Source organism: Cinclus cinclus, chromosome 1 (assembly GCF_963662255.1).
Source record: "Cinclus cinclus chromosome 1, bCinCin1.1, whole genome shotgun sequence".
NCBI lineage: Eukaryota > Metazoa > Chordata > Aves > Passeriformes > Cinclidae > Cinclus > Cinclus cinclus.
This window is the reverse complement of record NC_085046.1, coordinates 86,852,604-86,866,041: the sequence shown is the minus strand read 5'-3', so window position 1 is coordinate 86,866,041 and position 13,438 is coordinate 86,852,604. Positions and strand designations below refer to the sequence as shown.

General features: G+C 35.7%; 1 protein-coding gene across 1 annotated transcript in view; it reads left to right on the top strand.

Annotated features, from left to right (window-relative positions):
* TMEM245 (transmembrane protein 245) overlaps positions 1–13,438 on the top strand; it is a 69,518-nt gene that overhangs the window by 18,316 nt on the left and 37,764 nt on the right. The window contains exons 6-8 of the mRNA XM_062500098.1: positions 2,015–2,184; positions 6,971–6,994; positions 12,400–12,504. Coding sequence (XP_062356082.1) covers positions 2,015–2,184; positions 6,971–6,994; positions 12,400–12,504 — 299 coding nt within the window. The remainder of the gene's footprint in view (positions 1–2,014; positions 2,185–6,970; positions 6,995–12,399; positions 12,505–13,438) is intronic.

Sequence of the window (13,438 nt, the reverse complement as noted above, 5' to 3'; positions counted from 1 at the left end):
AAAATATTAGGAAAATGGGAAGGCTAATAAAGCAAGTTTCCTTGCAATGGTTCGAGTTTAAAGAGACTAATAGTAACTTGAGGCACTTCTGAAACCTTAAAAAGGATGCTTCTAGTACATTAAAAAAAAAAACTACAAAAAAATCCAACCCTAACCAAAAAAGCTCCCCAAAACCTTAAATAGAAAGTTGTTAATTTCACTAAAGCTCCTTATATTGATAAAGAGGACTTGTAAAAGGCAGCATTTAGATTATTAGAAACATCTTGATACCAGTAACATTTTTCCTTGAATGCATTTGTACTTCAGTTGGAATGAAATGGTCTTTTATGATTGCTTAGTGTAGAGAGTGGGAAAATGATACCATAATTATACCATAAAATGAAAAGGTGAAAGAACTGCTGTGATTTGAAAAGCTAAGCCATGAACCACACTGTGGAACACGTGCAGCATTTTGTTCAGTGATTAGAGCCTGGAAATACTGGTATTGTCTCTTTTTAAGATCTTTCATTTACTTCCTTGTTTTTTTTTTTTTGTTGTTGTTGTTGGTGGTGGTTTTTTTGTGGTTTTTTTAATTGTCTTCAGGTAATTTTCTGCTTCCTGCAGATGTTTGGAACTTGTTATGCAGGCTTTTTCTGGTTTTGCTCACTGCTTTCTAATAACAGTCCTTCAGCTTTTCCTCTTGTCTCTTTTTAACTTAATATAATTACAGCTGTTGGATTGACTGCAGCACCTCCTTTTCACTGAGTGTGCAGTAATTTATTTTAGAAGATACTGTGTAAACGCTTATTCTTAAATAATAGTGGAAGATTAGAACACCATTTGAGGTATGTTCACCATGTAAAATGCAAGCCTGTCTGGGTTTGCTGGGCAGCAGTTTCTGTTGTTACTGTGAGGTGCATTTCATCGTACAAAACTTCAGCCTTTAAGTTCAGTGCTGGAACTCACACTGTAATATCTCCTTTTTTGTATGTTTGCCACTCATTTTCTTAGGGAAATTGTTGGATTATTCTGTTTCTTCAAGAGCATAAATCCCATATTTGCCACATGGTGGTGCCAGAGGGTAAGTGAACTAAACGTTAGCAAATTATTGCACTGGCTCTCGGAAACAGGAACAAGAACATAAACTATTACCCATGTGGCTTGCAGAGAATAGGCTCCTGTGGAACTTGGATAAATGCCCTCTAGGCAGTAAAAGTTAACCTTTTTGGCCGTGAATGCCATTTTACACGTCTCCAAGTAGAAACATGATGTGAATTTCTGATTATAGAGTGGTGTACTGCCAACTGTTGTGGAGCTTGTGTATGGTAGTGAGTAATGAATCTGGTTTGGAGAACAGTCACAATAAAAAAAAAATAATATTAAAAGTAAAGTTACATGTAGTGATAGGAAGTTCAGTATACTGTGTTGCCAAGATGAAATGTTAGTATCAAATAGCTTTTTTTGCATTTAAAAGCAGAATCTATCAGTAATATTTCAAAAGATGATTTAAATGGATGCTTCTTTACTATGAAATTCCTCATGATGTGATGCAGTTCTTGAGGTGTATCTTGAAAGATACACTTTAACAACTTAGAAGGCCTAAAACTTAATAATTTAGGCTGAAAATTTTCTTATATGTGTAAAGTGCTGTTGAGTTCTGATTGTGGTACTTTATGTGATGTCATTTGACATGGTGTGTGTGTGTGTGAATATGTAAGAAATCCACTGTACTGGAATAATGGAGTGGCACCTTCTTATCCCAGGCCTTGCTTAAGTCTGTTAGCTGCATTATTGGGTAGTGTGCAGCCATTTTTCTTGTGCTGTCATCTAAGTTCCTTGTGGATAAGCACAGCTGCAAAGTCAGTGAGGGGATTAGTACTAAAAACACTGGAAAATTCCAGAAGTTTTTAATGGGAAATAAAACTCAAGAGTCTTTTACTTTCTATTTCATTGGTCTTCCAGAATAGAATACATAAGTAGTCTTGCGGTACTCCTCTGAAATCTCTGATACTTAATTTCCTTCTTGTGTTTACAGTTTGGGCACTTAAAAAGTTTGTGGTTCATTTTGGAGTTTTGAACTTCATGGCAAACCACTGCAAAAGTTGGTGGCAACTCATTGAAAATTTTGTGAAAGAACGTCAGGAAGCTCTTGCCCCACGGCCCATCAGAGGACTTGGAAGTGTTATGCTAAAGCTTGACAGTAAGGTATTTCTACTTACTTCCTTAAGCAACTTGAAAGTTTGTTTTATTCTCTATTCAGCATATTCTGAGATGCTTTAATTCTAAAATAAATGTCTGTCACTAATGGATATGTCTTTCATGTAAAACTGTATGTTTTATGGTGTATTTTAAATTATGTCTCTTCTATCACTGTTCACACCTAAGTGCACATTTAAATTTGTTAAATGGTTGCATGCAAACCTTGACAGAAGTCACTTCTAAAATGTTCAGTTGGATTTATAAGTTTCCTCATCTGAGTAAGGCAAAGTACTCATGGTTTCATCACCTCACCTGGTAACAAAGATTTTGGATTTAAACTTAATGAGCTTTAGTCAGAAGGATGACTCTACTTCTTACATGAAGATTTAATTAGAAAGCAGACCATTGTGTTTGGTAAGTAGGATCCAAGTTAGTTCAGACATTTTTGTCTGTACTGTGTGGAAGCAAAAGTTGTTGCACACAGTAGTATGGTGATACAGAAGTGAGTCTTCACTCTGTAAGTGAAGAAATATGTGGGATAAAGTATTTAGGAAATGCCATGGAATAAGCCTTCTGTGTTCCCCTCCCTTTTTCCCCATGGAAAATATGCCTACATTTGCATAGCAAATTGTAGGGTTGGAATGCTCCAGAAAATTCATGAAGTTTCTTTCATTAAGAATAGTAAGTTTTCACATAAACGGATAGATTATTTTGTTTGTAACAGCTATGGCACTATCTAAGAATGTGCTTTTTGCAACTGTGTTGTTGAAATATTCTCTGCTCTGGAAAAAGCATCTTAGGACTGCTATAACTGAAGAGTGGAACCCTGTAAGTACATCTGTCAGAGCATCTGTACCTTGGCAGATTGGTCTTGCAGTTTGTAGCTCTGAATTCCTACAGGAGAAGGAGAAGCTTGAGCCTGGACCTAATGGGTGAATGGATGACAAAAGGTCAACAAAGGCATTAAAGTGGCTCTATGAAAAAAGTAGTGATTTCACAGGGTTCATTGAGGAAGAATTTGAAAAAGGAAAAACCTTTCAAAATACTGCTATAAACGCAATAAAGCAGTTTTCCAAAGGTAGTGGAAATTACTGACGTGGGGATAAAAGTTTACGGTATACAAAGCTTTTAATAAAAATATTTTGTTCTGTAAGAAGACTCTGTATTTTTGTTTCATGAGTTGTCAAGTTTGGTATCCTTGTACTGCGTAACTGTATGATACAGTATCCTTCCTAATTCCAGCAAGTCTTTTCTCCTTAAAGAAGGTAGGGCTTTAATGTGCAGCAGAACCTCTCACTCTTCAGCTTAAGTGTACTTAAGGTCAGTTTATTTACATGTTGTTTTTGTCTAAGCATAAGAACAGTGTTGGCCAGCTCATTTCCCCATCTCTCCCTTTACCCCTCCATTTCTTAGATGACAGCTGTATTCCTCCTGAGTCTGTGCCCTGTGTATTAAAGCAGTTTAAGCTTTCCCAGACACTACGAGAAAGGCACTTGATAATCTGCATGATTCTGTTGTCCTCATTTGTGCCTATTCTAATTCTGTTTCAGCCACCATTTATCATGAGTGGCTGGGATTATATATAGTATTCCAATGATTATCATACTAATACTTTATATCTTTAAAGTTCTACTGGCTGTGCTTATTCTGTGCATTGTAGGATGATGGATGCATGGTATCTCAGAATTTGGGAAGCAATGCCACAGACTATTGGCAATTACATTTTTTGTAGGGAGAGGGAAAAAAAGGAGTGAAAATTACATCCTTGCAAGATTTTTAAAGTTGGATTACCAAATGTCTTGGCTTCAGTAGGCACCATTGAAGAGAAAGCTAAACTATTTTGTTATGCAAACACAAAATAGAAATGTGGGGAGTAAATTGTTACAGCTTACCTTTTATGGGTGTGTGTGAGAAACCAAGACTGAGGCATAATTTCCTTTGCAATTAGAATTTTAGTATTTTGTTTTTAACTTATTTTCATGGGAGCTGGGTCTGCTTAGCGCTTTTTTTTTTTTTGTTGGTATGTTAAGTTAATTGGAAACGGAATCTTAGCATCAGGATGTATTGAGACGCTTAGATAAGTACAGCAAGCCATTGACAAGTCTGTTTCACACAAATACTTAGTGGTACTACTTGGGCTAGCAAACATGGTATGCCTAATTAGGATATAGTTCCAGATTTCAGTGAAATGTGGTGAGAATGAGGAACATATCTTGGAGTGCATGTCTTTTTCCCAAACAAATTTTAGGAGGCTAGTGTAGATAGTCTGGTAAAGAAGCCATTGTGAGAAATGGGTGAGTACTGCTCACACATGCAAATCTGAGACAAAACCATCAAGAAAAGAACTGCATCTCTTTTACAATTCTCAATTACCCCTGGTTCTCCTGGAGGAGCAGAAAAGTTTGAAATTAAGAGAAACTCTAGTCAAGAGAAAATAAAGGACATTGCATTTTACTGTTTTTACAAGCAGTAGGTCAGTCTCTGTCTGAATGTGTCTCCTATAAATGTGGACTACTGTATTTTTCAGTCCTTGGCTGTGCATTTGCCTCATGGGCATTCAACAGACAGCTGTTGGCAGGAGTGTCTCAGATGTGAGAGACTTCCTGGAGGAGAGAGTAAGGAGGTGTCTGCTGTCAGCCACTGAACCATGCTAAACTTAACAGATAGAGCATCATGTATGCTCTTAATAACAGCAGAGAATTAATAGTTTGCTTTACTGATAATTTTTTTTTTATTTTAAAGAAGACTGTTGTCTTACAATATGATGACTGCAGTTTGATTATAGAATTTGTGAGGGAGTTTAACAGCATTGGCAGTGTCTCAGCTGCATGCACTAGGCTTTTACTTGTTGAAATATACTGATATTTTGCATGCATGCTCTCTGATGTGCTTGAGTGAATCATATATATGATTGTTATATGCTTTTTGTATATGTTATATGCTTATTTTTTCTAGGTATAGCGCACTAGAATTTTATATGTGGATTTTTTAGGTTGTTTGGATTTTGGATAAAGGGAACTTCTATGTCTACTGGTACCTAGTTTAACCAAGCACAGAAAACGAGCAGAATCTTTGCCAGTACTTACATTATTATAGAAAATATGTTTATGGATGTGTAAGATCTTAGATGAATAGTTTTCCAATAAAATACTGGAAAAGTGGCTGCAGACTTGTTAATTTTGGATTACTTGAAGATTAGAATTAAACTATTTTCAAGTGTAGGTTTGTAGAAATACTTAAACATCAGTATTGGTAAGTTAGTAGGCAGGTAGAGCCTCCCAGGTATTGTCTTAAACATTAATAAAAAAATACTGTTATTTTGGACATATAATGTTATTTTCTAAATACTGTATTTATCATCCAATTCCCAGAGGCTGAAATTATAGAAAAATACCAAAGGCTTCCTTTCACATTCTGTTAAAATCTTAGGGCTCTTTTGTTTTATTTTGTATGGAATTGCAAAGTGGAGCAATACAGTGATGAAATCTATGTTTTTTCCAAAACAAACCTCATGTACAGATAGTAGGTTTTAAAGTGCAGAAGTAAAGTTGAAAGTATGTCATTGAATCAGAAAACAGCTTTCCCTTTCTTAGAGACATGTTATTCCATTGGTGAAGAGGTAGAAACAAATTCTGCAGTGTCAGTTTGAGACTTTTGAAGCTTTCTAATTGATTTTTCTGACTGACTCTTTCCACAAGCAGCAAAAGTTAGTAAAACGTGGGTGCTTTGTGACATGTTTTATTTTCATGTTTCCTAATGTTCATGTTTCTTTGTAAATCTGCTTCTAACTTAATCAACATCATGAGATTTTTATGAACTTGAAATATTCTTACCTTTTGTTTCTGTTGGGAGGTAATGTAATTTCTGGCAGCTGGTGAACATGCTAGAGTTATTGATAATTCAGTGGTCTTGTTTTCAGGGAAAAGCAAACTGCACTTAAATGGTCTTAATCTTTAATGCAGATGAATAACAATGTTAAAGCTCTTCACTATTGTGATTATGATACTAATTGATTAGTAATGGTTAGAATTAAGAATATAGTCCTACATAAACTGGGCCCTGAAATGGGTATACTTTACCATCTGGGTGAGCATCAGTAAACAAAAAAAAAAAATTTAGTGTAGAAGGAGGAATTGGCTGTTGAGAAGTGCAAGGAGAATTACATGAAATATATACATCTCTATGATCTACAGTTTGCTGTTGTGTGTATATCAGACCTAATTATGATATTTGATGTTGTGCCATTGAATCTGAATGCCTTAATATGAGTGTGGTACCAGAAAACCATATGAAATCAGTTCCAGAGTAATTGACATAATGGGAGTTGTTTGAAACACATAGAATGGGGGTATTTGAATGCCTGAATGGGAGTATTAATGCCATAAAGGAATACCTCATGTTAAGATTTGGTGTTTTGCTGAAATGCCCTTCTCAGAGTACAAGTCCTGCTCTGAAATCTGATAGTAGCTCTCTGTTTAACTAAACTGGAATTGCCCAGATTGTTCTGATAGTTCTGTTAATACCATTTAAGTTGTTCATATTTTGTTATATCCCTCTTTGTTTCAGAAGTGCATGTTAATAGTAAACCCCAGGTTCTTGTGTTAGAATTTATTGTGATCTTTTCTTCCTATTGCAGTTTATCTTTGTGTCTAGAACAATTTCATTTTCATTCTGTGAATGACTTTGCCTGCCTCTCATTGCTTTTTTTCCCCTATTACTGCATTTTTCAATAATTTTCCACTGTGTTGTGTTTTTTTTCCCTTTTCTTCCATCTCCGCCTGCCACTGACAAGCTGTGGCACTGGCTTAATAAGAAGGTAAATAAACAGAAAAATTGTGATTCCAGTCAATGGATTCTGTGGTTTTGGGGAGTTTGAATTTTTTATAATTTTTTTTGTTGTTCTGCAGCATGAACACTCCTTAACATGTCTTGCTTCATATAGATTTCTCTCTCAAATGCCTCTTTTCCAGCTCTTGGTATAAGCTACTGAAGGTCATATAACTCTGTCTAATCTCTTCTACTCCAGTGAATGCAGTTAAATGTTTAGCACAGCAGAGTATTGCATTAGCTTTTCAAGGGGTAGAGTGATTTAGGGGCACTTTTACTTAAGAATAGTTGATCTCCACCTGGCCCCCACTTGTGCACCTAACAAAACCAGTTCTCTCACAGTTTGGAGAGCTGTTCTCTGCTCAGAGAAAGCATCAGTTAATGGAATTACCAGGGGAGTGGTGAGGATGTGAAGCACTGTTGTAAAGCTGTAAGTGCTTGCAAATAGTGCATGGACTGGTTTCACTGAGCGCTGTCAATCTTTTACTTTTGAAGTGCCAAACTTGCCTGTGTACACAGACGTGGTATGTAGTGTACCAGGAGTGAATACATTAAAAATGAGACTTTGCATGGCCTCAGAACTGCTGAATCTTAACAAGTCTGAAGGGAAGAAAAAGGCTAGTTAAAAAAAAAAAAAGTAGTTGGTAAAGCTAAAATACTTTTTTTTCTTATTACGTGGCTTTTAAAAGTGTGTATTATGTTTTCATTATTCAGTTATAATTGTCCATAAAGAGGGGCACTTTTGACCTTGACTGTATTTCTCCTGTTTTAAAGTTACATTTTTATTTCCCAGCTTGAAATATTTATTTTATATGAATGACTTGTGATTAGTAAATATGTGCAACCATAACCTGTCATGAATTTATTTTTTTTTTAGTTATTGGTTTGTCAGCAGAGTTCAGGTGAAGAGCTGAGTTTGGTGAGCCACAAGAGAAAGTGTAGTCTCAACTGCTTTTTTTCTGGCTAAGGATTTGTAATTTGCATTGAAAATTCATGAATAGATATGGTTTTTTTCCTTAATACTGGTGGGTTGCAAAAGCAACTCAACTGTAATAGCTTTAAATGCTAAAATTTGGATTTTATTTTTAGTCTAGAATATTGTATTATTTGGCAAAACCCTGTGGATATAGTTTCTTAAAAGAGTGTGGTTGTTTAGTTCCTTGGCATTATCTTTGAAAACTGTTGGTTTACTTTACAGTTTCATAGGTAGAAATCCTGAAAGTCCTATAGTATTACACAGTGTTGAATTCTGTGCATGAACATAAAGTAATAATATCATAATCAAGATTTTTAAAGAAGTGAAAAGAATTGTGCAACCAGTGGGTTCATTTTGTTGTGTGTAGTGTTTTGGTGATTTTTTTAAATAGTCACACTCTACCAGAGGCAAAAAAGGATCGGATTTGTACTATAGAACACTGGTTGCAGTTACAAGGTGATTCCTTTTGTACCTTTCTCCTTTTTGCCTGTCTTTGAAGGGAAGTACTTCAGAGACCATGAAGATAATTTTCTGATAATCCAGCAGGAAATTAAAAATCATATGGATATGGCAGAGTTTGAAATAATGGTTGATTATGCTAGTGGTAAACATTGGCTTTTTGATTCATGTTCGTGGATATATACCCCAAAATATAGAATAGATTCAGTCAGTCTGGCATAATTTGTTTTTAATAACATTGTTTATGTCAGGACTCTTTAGAAGGAATTGCTAAATTCTTCTGCTGTTTTTTGAGGGATATTGGTGTAGGTAGACTTGAGACCTCACACAGACTGTTCTCTACCTTTTCTAGCTTAACTACTCAGCTGACTCATTTCAACATAACCTTGGGATGTGTTCTGGTTACAGACTTCCCCTTATTCTCTGCAGATGGTATTAATGAGATGGCATCTTCAAGTATTAACTAACTAAAGGGAAATCAGAAGTCCAAGGAACGTCTTGGAAAAACATCCTTGTAAACAGCAGAGCTGTTCACAGAAAAAAAAAAAAGTCCATGTTGGTAATTTTATGTAGATTTAATCAAAAATGAAGTAGATGCCTTAGTGTGCTTCACTGTTTGGGTAATGTAGTAAATTAAACATAGTAGAAAAACTACTGCTCTGAAGGCTATGCAGTATGAAAACCTAAAAATATTAATTCATAGATGATCATGCTGCATAACATGGAGAACCTGCCTAGATAGCAGGATTTCTGATTTTTAAGTGTGGACTGTAGCTCTGTTACAGCTTAGTGTAATGTGGTTTGTGTCATCATCCAAAAGTTGAAAGAGGGAGTGCTTGGAAATTATTGAGGAGCTTTCTAATAGAATGTAACCCAATCATAAAAAAAACGTTTTTACTGTGAGCTAAATTAAAATAAAAACCTTGATAACCTTTCCTTTCAAAATTGTGGCAGTTAAAGATAGTTTTTTGTGGACAGTCTATCACAAATCAGTAACATTTCAGTTTGGTTTTACAAGTGTGACCTTCTGTAGCTTAAGAGTCTGGCTTTCCTTTACCTTTGCATAATCTCTGATGCTGTGGCAGCCTCGGCTTTCTGCTGTTGATTAACCTTTAGAATAGGAGCTTGGAACCAAATATAAAACTTCATGACCTCTGGCTAATGAGTGTGTTTAGTCAGTACGTGTTTGTCTCTCTGTGCATGCCCATGGTTTACAGGAGGAGTGTAAGGGAGGTCTGGCAGGGTTTGGGTGAGAGTGAAGTCTGGACCTGATTCAGTGATAAGTAAACCACACGGGCATTTAACAGTGCAGCTTCCCTGCAGTGAGTAGTTTACCTACACCTATACATTATTTAACATGAGTGTGAAAGGGTGAGGGATTGCTAAGGAACTGTTGTGGGGTGATATAGGGGGAGGCAGTATGTTTTAAAAGAAGGGAAAAAAGAGAAAATATAGCCTTAAGTGAGTGTTTTCCATCTGCTTTTACTTGTACAATACTCAGTCCAATTCAGTCTTCTGCTGTGATACGTCTGTACCACTTACGTGACTTGGATCCCTGTAAGTCTGTGTTGAGAGATGTAATTGCAGTCCCTGTAGGCTTGCCAAAGCTGGCTTTCATCAGGCTTCCTTGGGCTACCTGCCCGAGTAAATAGAGACAAGGTGGGCTTGCATGGCTGAGGCTGCTGCTGGTACCAGTACATCATCAGTGCTGCCATGACTTTACTAAGATTAAAGGTAATCCACGATTTGCATATGCTGCAGCTGCAACTTAATGGCAGTCCAGGCATATTTGAACCCTCAGTATGAGTGTCCGGGAAAAATACCTTGTCTGTCATGTGCCATCTCGGGGAGAGTCATCATCCTGCTCTTTTGGAGCTTGACCTTGCAGTAGTTGCTACATAGCAAAACATTTAAAGCATTCAGCCTCCCCTCCACTGAGATTTCACCTATTGGATACTCCTCACAAAATCACTGAGCCTAGCATTTTTGGAAATCTCTGACAGTACTTCCAGTTAAAAGGATTCAGTGGATCTGATTAAGGTGCTATATGTAGACTGCTGCATTTCTTTTAATTCTGACTTGGAAAGTAAGTAACAATTTGAACTTTGAAATGACAAGGGCAGCTTTAATTTTTAATTGCTTCAGTTTGAAGTTCATACTATAAAATTTTCTTCCCCTGCCTATCTAGTGGTGTTTTCTTGGTGATATTTTTTATTTATGTCCTTAGAAACAATGCCTTTCATTTCTTGTTTCTCGTGCATAATCATTAGATGTACATGAGTCTTGGAAGGACACAGCAAATCCCTTATTTCTGAAGAGGTAACCCTATATATACACCATATATATGCCCTTTGTAGGGGCTACTCAAAGTTTTTCAGAGAACTGCAGTACTGTTGCAGGCAGGTTACCTCCCTCCAGCACTGGCAGTGCATTTCTGATGGCTGAAATATTTTAGCAAGCTAAAAACCAAACTTAGGTTAAAAATACCTAAGACAAAAGATTTTTCACAGTCCCTCATGTTTTCTGAGTTTCTTTCTTCAGTTCTTAATGTAGTGCAGACTTTGCTACAAGGACTTGTATTAATTTAGATCAAACAAGGAACTGGTTGTAAAAACTTGAAATTTGAAATAATTACTTGATGTACATAAACTGCTCAGCTGCTACCAGCTTAACACACACAAAAATCTTTACTTTTTTCAAATAGGAGATCTAACTTCAGTGTTGACCAATTCAATCATCATACAGCAGTCTGAGAAGTTCATTGTTCTGGGTCAATTTAATGTGTAGGAATAGGGTAAATAATGAAGAAAAAACTAATGTAAACCATTAGCATGCATATTAGTAGTTTTATAAGCTCTCTCAACTAAAAAGTTACCAACTTAATAATTGAATATATAACTTGAATATATAACTTGCGCTTACTACACGTTGGCTTTGACCTCAGTTCTTGTAAATCACAAATTTTACAATTGTGCTGTTGCTTTTTCCTGTAGCAATGCTAAATGGAGTAGAAATAGACCTGGTATTTGTACCATAGGAGCTAGAAAAATGTATTTGGTCATGTTTGCATGTGCTTTCACAGCTTTTTATGTAAACAGTCAATTTGTGTACGAGATCAAGCTCAACTTGCACGGTTCCAGAGCGCTCTGCAAAGTCATGTGACTGAGCAGTTTCATTGTTTGAATGACATTATCAGGATTTCTCTACTCAAATGTGGCATCACCATTTGTTTATGGACATGTATAAAATGGACCTTTTCATAAACTGACAGAACAACAAATATGCCTGTTTCCTGTATCAGTCAGTTTAGCTGATGCATGCTTAATGCTGAGCATCCTCCTGAGACTGGAAGCAGATAGAAATAGTTGGTGCTGAGTAATTGGCCTGGTATTCAATAATGTAGAACCCACCTGTCCCATTTCAGTTCAGAAGGTGATGAGGCAGCTTTAAAAATTTTATTGCTTGGAAAAATACTTCATTTGTCATTTAGATGGATCTTAGCTAGTCAAATCTGAAAGTTATGGTTGTGCTTTAAAGTATACCTTGATAGCTTTGAAGTCCTGCGGAGACAGTATCTGTAAAGTTTCCAAGTTGCTGAAGGACAAGAAACAAAGACAAATTTCTGGATTCTAGTTGACATGAATGTCTTCTTTAGGTACTTCTCTAGGTCTAGTAAGCAATTGTTGAATTATTGCTTGCTTTGCAGAGAGCTTGACATGTTGTGTGGTAATGTGTACATGTTTTTTGCAAAATCACGTCATACATGACCTTAATCATGCTAACATCGCTTGTTAATTGTTCATTTCCAAGCTTGAGCATAAATGCTATTTGATTAGAGCCTGATTTTGTATTGTGATTGTAAATAAAAATAGCAATAATGTTGCATAACTTACAGCATTGCTTTCATTAAAGTTTGATTTATGTGCTATAATTTGTTCTTTCTTATTTTTTCTGCACAGATTATCATATGGTTGGAGAAAATGCTAGATAAAATAATCAGCATTTTCATAATATTTTTGCTGGTGATTGGAACCCTTCTGCTAGCTCTACTCCTTACTGCAAAGGTACAGTGTGCTAACAAATATAATCATAGAACTCATTGTCATTGCTGATGAAGGTTACTGATACGAGATTGTACAGCTTTAAGAATTTTTCTCAATATTTAGGAACTAATTGCTCTGTAGTTCAACTTGTCACCATTCCAAGACTATAAAATATACAGAAATATATAAAAAACTCAATATTTTTATTTCTTTGTATTTCTGTGGTTTTTACCTATATGACCAGGCTAATATATGGACACTTTGAAATACAAAATTTATTCTAGTATAAGAATTATTAGCTTATGTATTACAGGAACAGATTTGTTTTGCATCTTGTTGACACTTTACTTGTCAACAGAAAAACCACTTACAATTTTTTCTCTTTAATTACCTCACATAAGAAACATTTGCAAAATAATTAAGGTGTGTTTGTCAATTTGTTTGTGTAATTGCCTGTAATAGCCTCATGGTATCCTTTTCTGAGTTAAATGTACTGAGATTCATGATTATGTATTCTCCAAAAGTGTTTTTTGGTTTATGGTTGAGTTTGGGTGGATTTTTTTTTTTTGCTTACCAGAAGAGGTCACTCATGTACCTTTTTTTCTTTTTTCCTTAATGGAGCTGTGTTAATACTTGAAATGGTCAATGGAGATTGATTGTTTGACTTGAATACAGTTATGGAACAAAGATCAATGGGTTCTGATGTCAATCTCCTTTTTCAAAAATGTAGGTGTATATAATGTTGAGTACTTAAAATTGAAGGCTTTAGAAGTTGTGCAAACATTACTGCCTAAAACTCCCTTACATTCATAAAAGGACTAATAAGATATTTATAAAAGGTGTATTTTATCATTCTTGTTGAAGAATTTATTTGGTCAGGAATTTCATAGCAGGGCTGGTCATGTTAGAGCTAAGTATTCATCAGTTTTTAACACTTGTTTGATCTATGGCTTAA